Source organism: Lemur catta, chromosome 23 (assembly GCF_020740605.2).
Source record: "Lemur catta isolate mLemCat1 chromosome 23, mLemCat1.pri, whole genome shotgun sequence".
NCBI lineage: Eukaryota > Metazoa > Chordata > Mammalia > Primates > Lemuridae > Lemur > Lemur catta.
Genome location: NC_059150.1, coordinates 5,275,897 through 5,292,477, shown reverse-complemented (window position 1 = coordinate 5,292,477; position 16,581 = coordinate 5,275,897). Strand labels below are relative to the sequence as shown.

At 54.0% G+C, this 16,581-nt stretch overlaps 1 protein-coding gene across 22 annotated transcripts in view; it reads left to right on the top strand.

Annotated features, from left to right (window-relative positions):
- PLEKHA6 (pleckstrin homology domain containing A6) overlaps positions 1-15,844 on the top strand; it is a 150,284-nt gene extending 134,440 nt beyond the window's left edge. For 21 of the 22 annotated variants that reach the window (XM_045535978.1, XM_045535981.1, XM_045535977.1 and 18 more), the window contains 8 exons: positions 846-975; positions 1,146-1,252; positions 4,689-4,862; positions 5,817-5,984; positions 6,061-6,194; positions 6,686-6,831; positions 11,230-11,353; positions 12,068-15,844. In XM_045535978.1, coding sequence (XP_045391934.1) covers positions 846-975; positions 1,146-1,252; positions 4,689-4,862; positions 5,817-5,984; positions 6,061-6,194; positions 6,686-6,831; positions 11,230-11,345 — 975 coding nt within the window. In that variant the 3' untranslated portion in view covers positions 11,346-11,353; positions 12,068-15,844. The remainder of the gene's footprint in view (positions 1-845; positions 976-1,145; positions 1,253-4,688; positions 4,863-5,816; positions 5,985-6,060; positions 6,195-6,685; positions 6,832-11,229; positions 11,354-12,067) is intronic. The other variant, XM_045535986.1, reaches the window with a different exon arrangement.
- The last annotated feature ends 737 nt before the right edge of the window (positions 15,845-16,581 follow it).

Here is a 16,581-nt window from a genome sequence, read left to right as displayed (position 1 = left end):
TCACCTGGATCCCCATCCAAGATCTACAAGATACGCAATTCAGCCAGGAAGAGGTGGTGTGTCGAACAGAAAGAGTCCTGTGCCTAAATTGGAAAAGCCATATGCTCATCTAGCCTCAGCTGTGTGTAACTTGCATAACCCTTGCGGGTTCGCCCAGTCAGGTGGGCAGCGCAGGTGGCATTACCTGCATTTGACAGATGAAGAACGGGGGTGGGGCTTAGCCATGCTCTGTAGCTGGGCTAGAACTGAAGGTTCTGGGCTCTAGCTGGTCTTTCTGCATCCTCCTCCCTGAGACTTAGATTCTCCAACCATACAGTGGGAGGAGGTGACTCGGATGACAGCTGAGGTCTCTTCTAGTCTCATGATTCTGTGAGCCCACAAGCTAAGTGCCCTTGTCAGCCCCCCCAGAATCCTGGTACCAAGGCCTGCCTGGTTCTGTTTGCTAAAGTCTCAAATGGGATCCCTACAGAATCCTTAGAGACCCCTGGCCTTGTGGCTCCCTCCTCTGGCCGTTCTGTGACTCTGACTCACAGCAAGTCTGAGCTGCTCAGTGATCACCAGGACAACGGGTCAGGTCGAGGGGCCTTGATTAGAGCCCTCCTGGAGGCCCTGGGCTCTCATTCCCCAAGACGGCCCAGCATTGACCAGCCTGAAGGTGCATGAGTGGGAGGCTCCAGTGCATCCCTGCCCCCTTCCCAGCCGGCACACACGGAATCTCCTTGTTCCCTGTATCTTCAAGGGCTTGAGCTTCAACGATTGCAAAGCAAAAAAAAAAAAACATCACTGGGGGCCAGATTCCCAGCAGCCACGCTAGCAGCAACCATCTTCCCATCCTTTCTCCCCAGCCCAAGGCAAGCTATGAGCAAAGCAAGAAAGACTCCCACCAGACATCGCCCCTGGACACCCCCAGGGACATCAGCCTTGTGCCCACCAGGCAAGAGATGGAGGCAGAGAAGCAGGCAGCTCTCAACAAAGGTACTTCCTGACCCACCTTCCCCTAGAAGTAAGGCCGCAGGCGGGTCAGAGAGAGTGCTTGCCCACTCGGGGCCTTTACTCTCCGTGGGGAGTGGGCCTGGGCCTCTCTCTGAGAAGCAGGCTCCTGCTTTCCTGCCAAGAGGCCCACTGGTGACTCTGTCTCCCTGCAGTTGGCATCGTGCCCCCTCGGACAAAGTCACCCACTGATGAAGAAGTGCCCCCGTCGGCAGTGGTGAGGAGGAGCGCCAACGGGCTCAGCAACGGACTCTCCTCCCAGGTGAGTGCCTACTGCAGGCTCCGAGCCCAGAGCCTGTGTGGGTGTCGCCCGTCTGCCGCTGGTGTCAAGGAACTCAGGGCTGGAGGAGGAAGGTAGAACAAGCGGGAGGAGGGGCAATAGCCCCACTGGAAGGGGAGTTCTTCAGGGAGACACATCAGGGACCAGGAAGGTATGCATCACAAATATAGAAGAACATTGAGCAAAATATCCTGATGCGCTATTGATGGAATGCAAAGGAGGGAAAGTGGCAAAACTCAGTGTTCAGAGTCGCATGTGCTGACTGAAGGCAGGGTATTATTATAGTGTTCTAGCGCTGCCAGGAGTTAACAACACACCACAAACTGGGAGGCTTAAAACAACAGAAACGTATTCTCTTGCACTTGGGGAAGCCAGAAGTCCCAAATCAAGATGGCGGCAGGGTTGGCTCCTTTGGAGGCTCCGAGGGAGAATATGTTCCGTGCCTTTCTCCTAGCTGATGGCAGTTCCTGGCCATTCTTGGTACTCCTTGACTTCCGGATGTGTCAATCAAATCTCTGCCTCCATCCTCACCTTCCCTCCTCCTCCACGTCTGCCCCTTTCCTGTCTCTCATAAGGACACCCGCCACTGAATTTAGGCCCCACCCTAAGCCAGGATGATCTCATCTGAGATTCTTTAATTTTTGTGTGTGTGTGTTTTCGTACAGGCACACAATGTGAATTAATCAAATCAGGGTAATTGGGGTATCCATCACCTCGGGCATTTAACATTTCTTTGTGTTAGAAACATTCCACTTCCATTCTTTTAGTTATTTTAAAGTGTACCCTGACTTATTGATTGTAGTCACTTTGTTGTGCTATCAAATATTGTTCATTCTATCTAACTATACTTTTGCACCCATTAACCATCCCCATTTTATCTCCCCCACTGCCAGATTCTTAATTACATCTGCAAAGACCTATTTCCAAATAAGGTTATAGTCACAAATATTGGGGGTTAGGACTTAGACATATCTTTTGGGGGCTACTATTCATTCAACAATTACAGTCTGCCCTCTGGCCCCCAAATCGCATGACCCTTCCACTTGCGAAATACATTTGCCCCACACCAACATTCCCAAAATTCTCACCCCCTGACAGCATCAACTCTAAGTCTAAAATGTCATTTAAATATCCTCAGCTTAAAAGTCCAAAATCTCATCTTCTGAATCTCAATCATCTAAATCATCTCCATCAGGTATATGTGAAACTCTAGGTATGATTGATCTTGGGACAAAATTTTTCTCTACCTGTAAGACTAAAAAATAAGTTAATCTGCTTCCAAAATACAATGGTAGGACAGGAATGACTATCCTATTCCTTCCAAAAAGGAGAAATTGGAAGTGATAGAAGGGTCACCAGTCCCAAGCAAGTTTGAAACCCAGCAGGGCACATTGCATTTCAAGGCCATAGCACACTCCTCTGTGGCCCACTCCCCTGCCCTGTGTGTCCGCGGAGCCTCCGTCAGCCCCTGCCTCCAGGCTTCCTCTCTGGCCTCTGTCTCTGCACCCACGGCTTTGCTCTCAGAGTCAGTCTTCCCTTTTCTTCAAGGTTAGCACAGGTTTGTAGCTGAGCAGCTCTATTAGCCTATTTCCTGCCTGTAGAATCCCAGAAGTCTGTTAGCTTTTCCCCCCCATTTCATCTTATCTCTGTCCCTTTCAGTATGAGACGGCAGTGGCTTTGCTGGGGTAACAGTCTCAAAAACCCTGTGGATCTCCTCTGTATTTCGAGGGGATCCATGCCATTAGAGGATTCCCCGCAGATCCTTCCTGGATAACTCTGTCTCTATTTCTGGCTGCTGCTGAGGTGGCTGATGGGCTCCATGAGTCATACACCTGATCTCTTCAGCAAGCGTTGTCCAGCCACGCCCTTGACCCTCTCTCCAGACTCTTCCAACATTGCATTTCCTAACTTAAGCATCCCTTGTGGACCGGGTAGGCTGAGAACCTGCCAAATGATAAACTACTGGTTTCTTTTGTCTTAACAGTTCCTTCCTCAATTTTTCTCTTTCCTCTCTCATTTTACTGTAAGTGCAAAGACAAACCAAGCCACACCCTCAGCACTTTGCTTGGAAATCTCGCCAGCTAACTATCCAAACTCATCACTTACGAGTTCTGCTTCCCGCTCAACAATAGAACACGATTCAGCCAAATTTCTGCCACCATGTAGCAAAGATGGCTTTTCTTCCATTTTCCAATAACGTGTTTCTCACTTCCTTCTGAGACTTCACCACAAGCACCTTTAACGTTCACATTTCTACCAATATTCTGTTCATGATGACGTAAGTACAGTCAGCCCTCCTTATCTGCAGGTTCTGCATCTAAGGATTCAAAATGTTGATTGAAAATATTCAGGGCAAAAACTACAATGATAAAAAATAGTACAAACAAAAAAACACAGTGTAACAACCACGTACATAGCCTTCACGTTGTATTAGACATTATAAGTAACCTAGAGATGATGTAAAGTACGTGGGAGGGTGTGTGTAGGTTATGTGCAAATACGTCACCATTTTGTACATAAGGGACTTGAGCATTGATGGATTTTGGTATCCATGGTGGGTGGGGGTCAGGGGTCCTGGAACCAATGCCCCCTGGGTGCCGAGGGGTGAAGAGGGGTGACTGCGCTCCCTAAGGCAATGAAAGCTTTCTCTTCTGTGCTCTTCACTTCCTCTGACCCCCAGAATCATCTTCCAAGTTCATCCTTCTGCCAAGCATCTCTTCAAGGAAATCTAGGCTTTTTCTATCATGTACCTCAAAATTCTTCCAGCTTCCACCTGTTACCCAATTGCAAAGTCTCTAGCACACTTTTAGGTATTTGTTATTTTAGCACCCCATCTCCCAGCACCAAAATCTATTTCAACATATGATTTTGGGGAAAGAAAAAAAACACCAAAATCTATATTAGTTTCCTAAGGATTCTGTAACAAATTGCTGCATACTGGGTGACTTCAAACAATAGAAATGGATGCTCTTATGGATGTGGAGGCCAAAAGTCTGAATTCCGGGTGTTGGTGGGGTTGGTTGTTCCGGAGGCTCTGAGGGAGGCTCTGTCCTTTGCTTCCCTCCTCGCTGTGGTTACCACTGGCGATCCCTGGCATTCCTTTCTGCGTAGACGGATCACTCCAATCTCTGCCTCCATCTTCACATCACCTTCTACTCTATGTGTCTTCTTTTCTGCCACTTATAAGGACACTCATTATTAGATTTAGGTCCATTCTAATTTAGGATGATGTCATATTTCCAACTAAGGTTACGTTCACAGGCCCCAGGGGTCAGGACTTACACACATCTTTCGGGGCCACTGTTCCACCCACTGCAGGCAGAGTTCCCATGGAAGGAAAGCGTGAAGAGTTTAGGGGAAGGCAAAGGCCGGGTGGGAGATGAAGCGCGTGTCAGAGCCCCACGTCCCCCTGCCGCAGGAGCGCCCCAAGAGCGCGGTGTTCCCTGGCGAGGGCAAGGTGAAGATGAGCGTGGAGGAGCAGATCGACCGGATGCGGAGACACCAGAGCGGCTCCATGAAGGAGAAGCGGAGGAGCCTGCAGCTCCCGGCCAGCCCGGCACCCGAGCCCAGCGCGCGGCCCACCTACAAAGTGGTAACGTCGCCCCGGCCACCCATGGGCGTCGCCCGGCATCTGCCAGCGCTGCCCGCTCCAGGGTGTGGCCAGCCTGGGCCAGCGAGGTTTGAGGGGGAGCTGGGAGAACGAGGGGGACTCCTCCCCGCCGGGCAGAAGAGTTACTTCAACAAGTGCTTCCTTTTTCTAGTTTAAAGAAAATAATTAACAGAAAGGAATGCCTTGATTATTTTTGTTGAAATTAATTATACAAAATTCAGTTAACAGAGAATAGTACAAAATGCACCCCGTAGAAGTAGCCGTCACTTATACATATTTCTGGGACAACTGTGTGCCTGGCACTGGGCCGGCCGTCACGAAGATGGTCACGCTAGCTTGCCGTTGCCTGGCACGGTGTGATTCCCGGATGCTTTCCTGTCATTTCATTGCATCCTCTCAACAGCACTGGGTTAGGATTGTTACCCCTATTTTACAGGTAGGGGAACAAAGTGGGGAGAAATGAAGGAATTCCTGGGCCACACAGATATTAGGTGCAGAGCTGGGAGTAGCCCAAGGCATCTGCTTAATTTTTCTTCCCATTAAATTTCCGAAATACAGAAAAATTATGACTCCTAAGTCCTGCCCTCAGACAGTTTACCTTTTAGTTGATGGATTGGAGCTTCTATGATATGAAACCGTGAGAAATCGATACAAGACACACAAACTCCACTGCCTGAAAGACATGGCCCAGGCCGTGGATACCGGGCAGAGCGGGGTGGGGGACACGGCACGTGTCGCGAGACGGTGACGAGAGCTTACCTGTGGGCGTGCAGGTGGGCGGGCGGAGGGTCGGAGAAGGGCAGGACAGCCCTGCAGTGGGAGCCATGGGGTGGCGGCCTCGGCGGTGCTGGGCAGGGAGAGCGAGGACTCGGGCGTGGTCGAGCTACCTGGAGGCGTGGGCAGCAGGGGTGTGGTCACGACGGTGCTGTCCCCCAGGTGCGCCGCCACCGCAGCATCCACGAGGTGGACATCTCCAACCTCGAGGCGGCGCTGCGGGCAGAGGAGCCGGGCGGGCAGGCCTACGAGACGCCCCGGGAGGAAATCGCCCGGCTTCGCAAAATGGAGCTGGAGCCCCAGCACTACGACGTGGACATCAATAAGGAGGTGAGCGGAGTCCGGGAGGGGCTGTGGGGGGAGACCCTGGCAGGGGACGTAGGAGGTGACCTCGCTCCCTCCACAGCTCTCCACCCCAGACAAAGTCCTCATCCCCGAGCGCTACATCGACCTGGAGCCCGACGTGCCCCTGAGCCCCGAGGAGCTGAAGGAGAAGCAGAAGAAGGTGGAGAGGATCAAGACCCTCATTGCCAAATCCAGGTAACAGACCTGGGCGAGCCTCCACCTCCTCTGCCCACCCTGGCACCTGGGACACCTGGGCCACTAGATGTCACTGGGGCGCAGAGCTCCCAGGGGACAGCACGGCAAGGCAGCGGCTGGAGACGGCAGACAGGCCCGGGCAGCGGCAGGGCAAGGGTGCCGCCGCCAGGTGCTAACCGGACCTGCTGGGCTCAGGCACACCAGGCCATCGAGACAAAACTGCAGGGTCGCCCTCTGGTGACCTCTTTTCCCCTTCAAGGCTGCCCTGAATGTTCTCTTGAACCTTTTAATTCATTTGCAAACATTGAGGGCAGGGGTCCCAACCTTTGTTTTGCCAGGGTCCCACTCACTCCTGGGGACAGCCTTGCTGGGAACCAGAGAGCGCACACGCGCAGGCCCCGGCCCTCCCCGCCAACCTCAGTGCGCGGCCCCGCAGGCCAGCCGGCCTATCCTGTCCCTCCCTCCATGTCTGTGTGTCTGTGCCTCTTCAGTATGCAGAACGTGGTGCCCATCGGCGAGGGGGACTCTGTGGACGTGCCCCAGGACTCTGAGAGCCAGCTGCAGGAGCAGGAGAAGCGGATTGAAATCTCCTGCGCCCTGGCGACCGAGGCCTCCCGCAGGGGCCGCATGCTGTCTGGTGAGAGGGGCTGGGCCTCGCTCTGCCCTGCCAGGGAAACCAGCCGCCCAGATGTAGGGGAGGAAGCGCAGTGCTGCTGCGAGGGGGGCAGGGACAGAGAGGTACAAGGCCAAGGAGATGCTCCTCCAGGTCACGGTGAGCATGTATTGAGCACCAGGTACTGTGCTAGGCTCAGGGAGGTGCAGAGGGGCCAGAGTTGCTGACATCCGGGAGCTCAGAGCTGGGTGGTGGTCCTTGTAGCCGCTTTGTGGGAGACTGGCCAGAGGCCGCCGTACCACCTGGGCAGGTCAGGGCAGGGCACGGAGGAAAGGTGATAACCGAGCCGGATTGGGAAAGATGAAAGTGGTTCCCGGTTGTGGAGAGAGGGCCAGCTGCTCCAGGGCACCTTCCAGTTCCCATTCTCGCTGCATGTCGACTAAAAGAACACATCATGCGGGCAACCAAAGAGTTGCGAGTGATACAATCACTGCCTTGGCTACTGACCCAAACCCTCTCCTCTGCTAAGAAAAGACGACTGTGAGGCACTGACTTCGACTTCACACTGACACAGAGACTCGTGGGTCCCAAGTAGATGCTGACGGGGTGGACGTGAACAGGATCAGCTTCTGTTCATCTCAGGGTAGACGAGAACGTAGCTGAGCTTTGAAGAATGAAAGAGATTCCGTATGAACGAGGGAGGGTTAAGGGTAGAGGAGAGACGGGGCGAGTCGTGGAGCCTGGGAGTCTGTCCTCACCGAGACAAAGGTGGTTAGGATGGACAGGTGGGTGCGAGAGCTCTGAAGGCCAAGGCCACAGTTAAGAGGAATGACCCAACAGGAAACCATGGTTCAAGATGACTTTGGCAGAGGAGAGAGGCCAGGTGTGTAGGCCACAGGTACAGCAGCCCGGGCAGGAGTCAGGTGATAAGCAGGTGAGACAGTCGGAGGGACGGCAGTTCATGCAGGTGACTAAGGAGGGTTCAAATTCTGGTGCCCTGAGGCTCCATGTCCTCATCTGTAAAATTCAAATCGAAACACCTGCCTCCAGGTCTGGTAGCATGAGGATCAGAAATGGCGTGTGCCAAGCCCCTAGCACAGTGCCTGGCATTCAGTAAGTGCTCAATACATGCTTGTGAGCGGTGGTAGTGGTGATAGTAGTAGTAGTGTTGGTGATGCTGGTAGTAGTAGTTGAAATAGTAATAGCTGAAGTAGAAATAGGAACTATTTGTTGTTTTTCTAATTGTTTCAAATATGGATGTTTTTAGAAAGCAGAAGATTCTAGGCTACAACACAAAGGATTTAAGTAAGCCTTAAGGAAGAACCTACTGAAAGGGTATAGTGGACTTCAGAATGGGTGGCCAGGGAAAGCCCTGGAGGTATTTCAGGGAGAGGCTGGCATTTGGGCTGGAACTGAGGGGAAGAGAAGGGGTGGCTTCCGAGAGCCCTGTCCTGCAGCCAAAAGGCAGCAGAACCAGTTTGGCCGCAGGGAAGGAGGCCTCTGTTGAACCTCCCTGTAGTTTAGCTGCAAAATGAGCTTGAACCTTCCAGAGATCAAATTCCACATGCTCTGGGCCAAAGGCAACTTCCTGTTTCAAGGGGTTAGAGCCACAGCGCTGGTTTTACAGCTTCGCTCTGCCCCAGCCCCAGCCCCTGGCTGTCTCTACTGCTGTTCCCCAGCCAAGGGTGCCATGAAAACAAAACCCACCCAGCCGATCAGATTGCCCTTGAGATACACGTGGGCTTACATTTCAGGGTCTCTGTGCTGCAAGCAAACGGTCACCTTGCTTTTGCCAAAACCTCAACTATTTAAAGAATGGCTGTGGCAGGGCCAGACCTCAGACTTAGCCACTGATCCCACCACCCCTGGCCCGTGGCCCAGATGCCCAGAGCTTCACTCAGCCAGGGCTGGCCCTGGGCACACGCAGTGTGGGCATAGGTTTGTGCCCGGGACGCTGTGAATAAGGGCGCTGGCACAGGTCACAAGGGCAATGTGTAATGGGTACAGGATGTAGCATTAAGTGCCGGCGTGTGGGTGTGTGGCATGGACAGAGTAATCAGTGATGCATGTCGAAACGCTTGTACATGCCCTGATGCGTGCAGACGCGGTTACGCAGCGTGTGGGAAGATGCGGCGTTTTTGAGTTTGTATGTGTGGCATGAGTGGCATGTGCAGGGTCTGCATCTGGTAATGTTTGTGGATGCAGGTGATTTGCGTGTATTCAACTACGAAATGTAGGGGTGGAGGGAATGAGTGCAGATGCAGGAATATGTATACGCGTGTGCACGTATGTGCAGAATGTCCGAGGATGTTGTGTGGAGGCCTATTGCTTGTGAGTCCAGGTGGCGTGTGGTAAGCTGTTGGTGCACAGAGGTAAAGATATGTGAGTGTACAGTATACGAGTGGAAGTAGTGTTTCAAATGCCCACATTTATATGTGATTGGCTTTTTGCAGAATGGGGAATGATAAAGCCCCTTTGTATATACGTTGCGTACAGTGTATGTACTGCAACATCTGTGAGCGTACGTCTGCAGGATGCGAGAGCGCGGCATCGTGAATATGAGTACGTGTGACTGATTATTTCTGTGTGCAGATGTGGTATCTGTGACTGCACACATTATAATATCACATCTATCCAATACACGTCTGCTACATATGTGAGTTTTGACTATTTCAATGGATTTATTTCTAATATATATTTAGTATTTTTCTACCTTCTTAAAGAGGTTCTATTTCTATAATTAACTTTTCTCACTCGTTTAGTATCGTTGTAAATATCTTTATTTTGCTGACCTATGTGAAAGGGATGCCCTGAGGGGCTGCAGTGGGTAAGATCTGTCTGCAGCTGCACTAAATGTTCCTAAACTGTTGTACTTTTAAAGTTGTTATGTCTACTTCTTACAGAAGACTTTCTCTCTTCAGTCCTGCCTTCCTGTCGATGTCAGTGGGCCTCACTTCCTCTCTCTCTCCTGATTCTCCTGTTTCTAACATGCTTTGGGTCAGAAACCCAGCAAGTCTACACCTATTAGAATTGTGTAGAAATAGAGTAACGACTCCAAGGGGCTCTCCTCTGAGTAAATGACAAGAGCCTCACTGCACGTGGGTTGCAACATCTATTTTGGCTTTCTGGAGATGTTCCTTGCTTTGCTTTTGTTTTTCCAACTGTTTTAGAAGCTGAGGTTGCGAGATACCAACCACCGGGTCTGTGATGTGGGTTTGCACACGGATGTGTGTTTGGGAGCGTTTGTGAATGCGTCCACACGGTGGCGTTGCAAGTGTACTGGGTCACGTGGAAGGGCACAGGCTTGGAAGTGCACAGACACACACAGAGCTGTGAGTTGTGTGCCATGAGTGTAATGACGTGGTGTTGCCGGATCCCATGCACAAACCGTGTTCTGTGTTCAGGCAGACACAACTCTGCATCCGTGCAAGAGCTGCGTGTGTCCTGTACGCGTGTGGGTGTATGTAGATATGCAAACCACAGTGGCCGCCTTGGCCCTCTCTCTTGCCTAGAGGGCAGGGAAGCTGATCAGGTGAGGGCAGGGAAGGGGGAAGTTCAACGTCAGGACCCCTCCCTTGGTGGAAATGCAGTGTGACCCTGGCTGAGGTCTGGGTCTTCCCCAGCCTGAGTGAGGACGCCGTCTCTGCCATCCTCCCGCCTCGCGGCCGTGGCGAGGATGCACAAGGGTCTGGACTGTGTAGAGCTTGCCCCCAGTGATGTGTCTCCCCCTTCATTGCCCTTCTACTTGCTGTTCTCAACATGGAATAATAATGATAATAGAGTAAAATCTCATTAATTCAAATATCACCACTTTCAGCGTGTGACGATTGATTTGCTCAGGGTTGGGCTGAAGTTTGCCGTCATTGGATTGATGCAAAGGGGGTCTCAAGTGATAGCAGGGAGTGTGTTTCTGAGCCTCCGCCGTGTCCAGGTTAACAACTCACCTGAAGTCTATCAGAAGCCACCGTTGTCATGGCATTGATCAACATGGTGGGCAGTTCACTTCTGTCTGTTCATTAAATGGGGGCCTGATGATTTGGATTGGTGTGATTTTACTGCACTATTCATCATTATCATTGGCGATGTGCACTGAACCGAGAGAGCCACTCCCTCGTCCCATCTCACGACAGTGGAGAGGTCTGTGCATCTCCCGCCGTGTGGATGGGAGGGAGCCTTGGCCCGGAGGGGGCCCGGCCCCACCCGCAGTCACACTGGTCCCCAGCAGAGCCTGGATTGGGCCAGGTCTCCCTGGGGCCTCACGCTCTCCTCCGTGCGCCGGGGGAACAGGATAGCTTGGCCTGGCTTGAGCAGGCCCCGAGCTCGCTCTCCTCTCTGCTTGCCTCCCCGCCTTGCTCCCCGCCTGAGGAGGGCCTCGCTTGCTCCGGTGCCCCCATTCACCTCCCTGTTCATTTCTGTTTCCAGTGCAATGTGCCACCCCAAGCCCTCCCACCTCCCCTGCCTCCCCGACTCCACCAGCCAACCCCCTCTCGTCTGAATGCCCACGGGGCGCCGACAGCAGCCATACCATGCGGGTCTGAGCTCTGACGTAAGCACTTTTCTACTGTATTTCATCCACCCTGGGAGTGGGGCCCCTCCCCACCCCCACTGAGCCATCCAGCCCTCCCATCCTGGCATTGCTTCTCCCCCAGCCCAGAGGCCTGTGCCGCTCCTCCCCTCCCTCCCTCCCTCCATCCCTCCATCCTCCATCCATCCATCCATCCTCCCGCCCATGCGCTTGAGCCCGCCAGCGTCCCCACGGGGTGCTGGGCTGAAGCCGGCGGCAGGGCTGCTTCTTGGACGTTGTGATGCCCATGGCCTTTGCTTCTCCAAAAGCAGACAGGGCACGGAGCTGAGGCCTCACCTGTCCGCTGTCAGGGGAGGCACTGCCCTGCCACTCCACTCCCGTGCCTCCTGCCAGCCAGCACGCTTCCATTTGTTGATGTCCACAGCGTCCTGCTGCAGGACCCTCAGAAGCTCTCAGAAGCTCTTTGTCCACTCCCAGATCTTACCATAAATTAAAATAACACTGGACAACCCTAGCCAAAGGCTGTGTGCCCTTCCCTTAGCCCAGCACGCAGCCGCCCACGGCCAGGCAAGTAGGACAGTGCACTGACTTCCACGCCTTTGTTCCCCTCTCTCGGGGTGGGGGTGGTTTTCCTCCAGGACTTTGCAGGATGAGACTTCTTTTTCCTGGGAAGGTGTCTGGAATCATCGCCCTTCCACGTGGCCCCTCTGCTCACCTCATTTCTCTTTTCTCCAGTGCAAGCCCTGGCTGAGGCCAACGCCGTGAAGCTCCACAGGGCCACGTTCTGAAGCCGTCCTCTGCCCACCTGAGGTCCTGGCTCCCCAGCCTGGCCCCCTGCCCCTGCGCTCCCGTGGCAATGTCGCAGGGAACCCGGCTGGGGGCCAGGGGCTGCTGCCAAGAGGAGCGTGGATGCCTCCGTGTCCACACACCCACCGCGCCCAGTCCTGAAGCCCCCGCTACTCGTACCGTGGTCCTAGGCCAGGACCCGAGGCAGCAGGTGGGGGCAGCGCCGTCCTCACTAATGCCCGAGGCACCGGGAGCTTCAGCCTAGCTCTGGCTGGATTTGTGGTGACCCTACTGGAACATTCCTTGATGGAGAACGTGCCCGGGTGGGGAAGACACCCTTGGCTGTCTTAGTTCAGGACTCGGGGTGAAGAGGAGATGGACACTCTGCCTCTGGAGCCCGCCTGACACCAAGGACGGCGCCTGCCGCCAGCCCCACCCTGCCGCCCCGGCATCCCCAGGGCTTTGCCCCGTCTCTGCTCGGGGTGCTCCTCTGGGGTCCAGCGGGGACTGACCACCCTGCTTGAGCCAAAGACAAGATGATGAGACGTGAGGAGAAGCTTCTCAGCTCCCAGAGGGGACAGTGCTGGCTGTGGTTAGAGAACGGCAGGTCTGTGCAGCGTCTGAGGGCAGGTTGGAAGCAGAGCGGAGAGAGGGGGCGAGAGCCGTGGGGAGTGGGCGCAGGGGCGGCAGCAGGACGCATCGGCGAGTGTCGAGGGAAGGAGGGAAATGGAAAGGGGTGTGGGACTGTTGTCCCCAGGTGGAGCCTTAGGTTAGTGCCCAGTGCAATGCCAGACTGTCACCTCTGCTCCCCCACCTCCCCCCCAGGGGGACCCACCTGTGGAGCCCATGGTGGCCTCAGTGGAGGTGCTTGGTGTGGGGACCCAGGTGTGGAGTGAAGGGGGTGGGAGCGACAGCCTGGGCAAGGCTCTCTGTGGGTCTGTGCCTGCTGTCCCCGTCCCCGTCCTGGGGTGAGGGCCAGAGAGGAGAACTTGTCTTATGTAGGGTGGTCAGCGTTGGGGCCTTACCTGACCGGTTTCATGAGATTTTTTTGCCCCGTTCCTTCTGGAATGTGCAGTGGGCCAGCTGAGAGTGTGCCCGGGGAGGGGGGCTGAGGCCTCGATCCAGGAGTTCCGATTCCAGGACCCCACCCCTCGTCCCAGGATCCCAGGTGAGGACCAGGTGAGACTTGGCGCTCTCGCAGTCAACCCACCCAGGGAGGCCGGTGGGGCAGAGACAGGAAAGCAGAGTATAGTCTTCCTCTCTGCCCCACCTACCTTGACACGCGGCAGCCCGAGAGGCGGAAGGAGAGTGAAGCCAAGGACGCCTGGGCCCCCCAGGCCTGCACGTTGCAGAGTTGCTGCCCAGAGACTTCAGCCTGACCTTGCGTGGTCCCCAAGAACAACTGCTTTACCTTCTACCAGTTCCGCTCCACTCCTTCGTGGCTGGGACAGCTACCGGTTCATATGCAAGTAAAGATGACAGTTCACTCAGCACATATTTATCGAGCACCTTTTACGTGTCAGGCACTGTTCTAGGTGCTCAGGATACACTCGCGCTTCTGAGGGATTACGGGCCGGGAGGATTCCGCCGGTCTCCGCTTCTAGCAGGTTTCCTGGACGTGACCTTTGGCTGCATCTCCCGTCCTCCCAGCGTCAGCGCCCGTATCCGTCCTTTCTGTTCCGCTCCCAGCTCTCCCGCTCTCCCTCTTTCCCCACACCTCCCTCCCGCCGCGAGAAACAGAGCTTTCAGAACCTTCCATGCCTGCCCCTTTCTCTGTCTCACCTTTTTTTAAGTAATATTTTTAGAAATACATGTAAAATACCAAGAAATAGTGTCTGGGCCTCTCCCACCCCTCCGCCATCTCTCGTTTCATAAAGCTGGCTCTTTATGTTGCTTCACATGCCTTAATATATGTTTTCTGGAGATTATACATATTATAGATATATATATGTAATATATGTATTTGTTTGTGACGTCTGATCCTTTCCTACGGCTCCCGCCCAGGCCTGTTTTCTCTCCCTTATTCTCCATGCCATCCCCAGCGTACCCGGGCCAGACCCCTTGCCTTTTTAATCCAAAGAAGGGGAGAGGAAAGACTTATTTTAAGACAGATCTATTTTATGCTTTTGTTAAAAAAGCAAATCTATTTTCAAAGTGTCAATGTCCTGAATGGAATTGGCAAAGGATGTGAGGAGGCCGGGGCGGCTGCCCCAAGGTCCCGACCCTGCGCCCTTCCCTCTATCCCGATGCCTGCCTTCCTTCCCACTCCCCCCGTCGGCAAAGGACTGGTCCCCAGAGCTCCCCTGGAGGGCATCTTGCCGGGGCAGGGTGTCCCCTTGGAGTCCTGGTCTAAGGATCTGATGACACTGTCAGCTCTTGATGACCCTCTGAGGTTGTCAGATGTGAATCCTCTCGAAGGAGCTGTTTGCAGTTGTGCGCACAGAGGACCCCCGTGCGACACACACGCTCCCCAGACGGGCTGCTGGAACGGGCAGGCGGTTTAATGGTGGCACTAAGGGTGTCCTTGGTGGACCCAGGAGATGGTGCAGAGTCCAGAGCAAGCAGCTGGGGAGCCTCTGTGCCATCTCTGGGCCTCCAGTGCCAACACAGTTCTCTGGGCTTCTCACACTTTTTCACTTGGTCCCTCCCTCTCTGGTCTGGGTCACATCTATGGCATCTGTCTCCCTCTGTGACCTTTCTTTCGGGGGGGGGGGGGTGTTCTTAAGTGGGTGGTACCTTGGTCTGGCATCCAGACCGTGAAATCAGCTTCCGAGCTGAGGAGGGTCCTGCCGACAATGTGACATCTCAGCCTGGCCCGAGAAGCCCCCGGGACTGTGTTCCGGCAGGTCACCGCCAGGGGTGCTGAGCCAAGCCAGCTCAGCCTTCCCAGCTGCTCAGCAGCCGTCGTGCTAGGCAAGGGGCCCTTGCCTTACAAGGGTTTGGGCAGGATGGAAATCTTCGTCCAGGCCTGAAATCAAGAGTTGTAGCACAGAGCTGCAGGCCGGCATGTGTTGGCACCGTGTTCCCAGTCTAGAGCATCTTGCTATGAATGAAAGGGCCCAGATAGGGGCCCAGGGCTAAGTAACCCACTGGGGAAGCCCTGGGGATTCATCCAGGGCCTTCGTGATTAGCTCATTACCTCCCTGATCAATAACCAAGAGGCTGCAATCAAATACTGCTACTGTCACTTTAAAGGTTTGCCGAGGTCACAGGCTGCGTGTTGCTCTCCTGCCTTTGCCAGAGGCATGTTCTCGGGGCAGGGCTGACCACAGCGAGAGGGAACCACTTCCTTCCCCGTCCAGCACCCTCCACCTGGCAGCTCTTAAAACTAAGGAAAAATATTATATATATACACGTATCTATTTATGCACATATTGGGGCCAATTTGATTTGCTAGTGTTAGACAATAAACCATACAAGGAAATTTATGATCTCAGTGTCTTTATTTAGTATAAAAGTGACCTTAGAAGGAGAGTTAAGGTTAAATAGACCGAGGGCATCTCTGTCGGGGGGCCACACAGCTGTAGCATCCCCCTAGCATCTTTCTAGCCATTGTCCTCCTCCCCGGGGAGGAGGCACACCTGGATGACGCAGGTGAGGGTTTGCTTCCTCCTCCCGGCAGCAGCAGTTTTAGATTTAGGTAACCGAAGAATCCCAGTGAGTTCTGCATTTGTATCTTGCAAGTTTGTATAAACCCAATACAGGAAATAAAATGAATGGTTTGTACATGTGTGTGTGTCCCACTCCATGTCCACGGCTGGCCTTGGGGTCCATGACAACTTACAGGCTCGGCAGGAAAGGGGGAGGGGGGTTGAGGGGCCGGGCTGGGTACAAATCATATCACCCCTCCCCCTCGTGCCTCAGCCTGTGCTGCCGGGCCCCCTCCCCACAAGCTGGGGACTGGGGGTGCGCTACCAACACAGCCCCGAGAAACCCAGATCAAAGCTGGTCCTGAGCCCCTGCACAATGCAAGTATCTGGTGCTCAGGCCCTGCCACAGTCCCCTTGGTTTGCTTCTGAGTCAGGGGCTAGGGTGGTGGGAGAAGAAACTGATCTCCCAGCTATTCCTGGTTGCTGCTTTACAAGGAGAGGTATGATTTGGCGGGAAGTACCAGAACGACCACCCCAGTTCTCATTCAGCCTCCGTCCCTTTGGTTTATTTCCCCGGGCAGGTATTTAGTGGTTATCAGTTACTGATACTCAGTGTGAAGGACTTTACCAGAGCTTTTCAACTTGAAGTCTCCGTGAGGAATAAGAGGAAGCCCTGTAAATTCTACGGGCTGGGTCGTGGGGGGAAAGGGGAGCCCGGGCTAGTCGCAGACCTCAGCTGGGCGTCTGCAGGTTGTCGGAGGGAGGGACGGTTCCAGAAGGAGAAGAAAACTGAGGAGGGGAGACGAGAAAGCAAGCTTCCTCCCATTCCTGCTTTTGCGTCGGTTTGGCTTTGATAGCGGATGCTGAATTCTG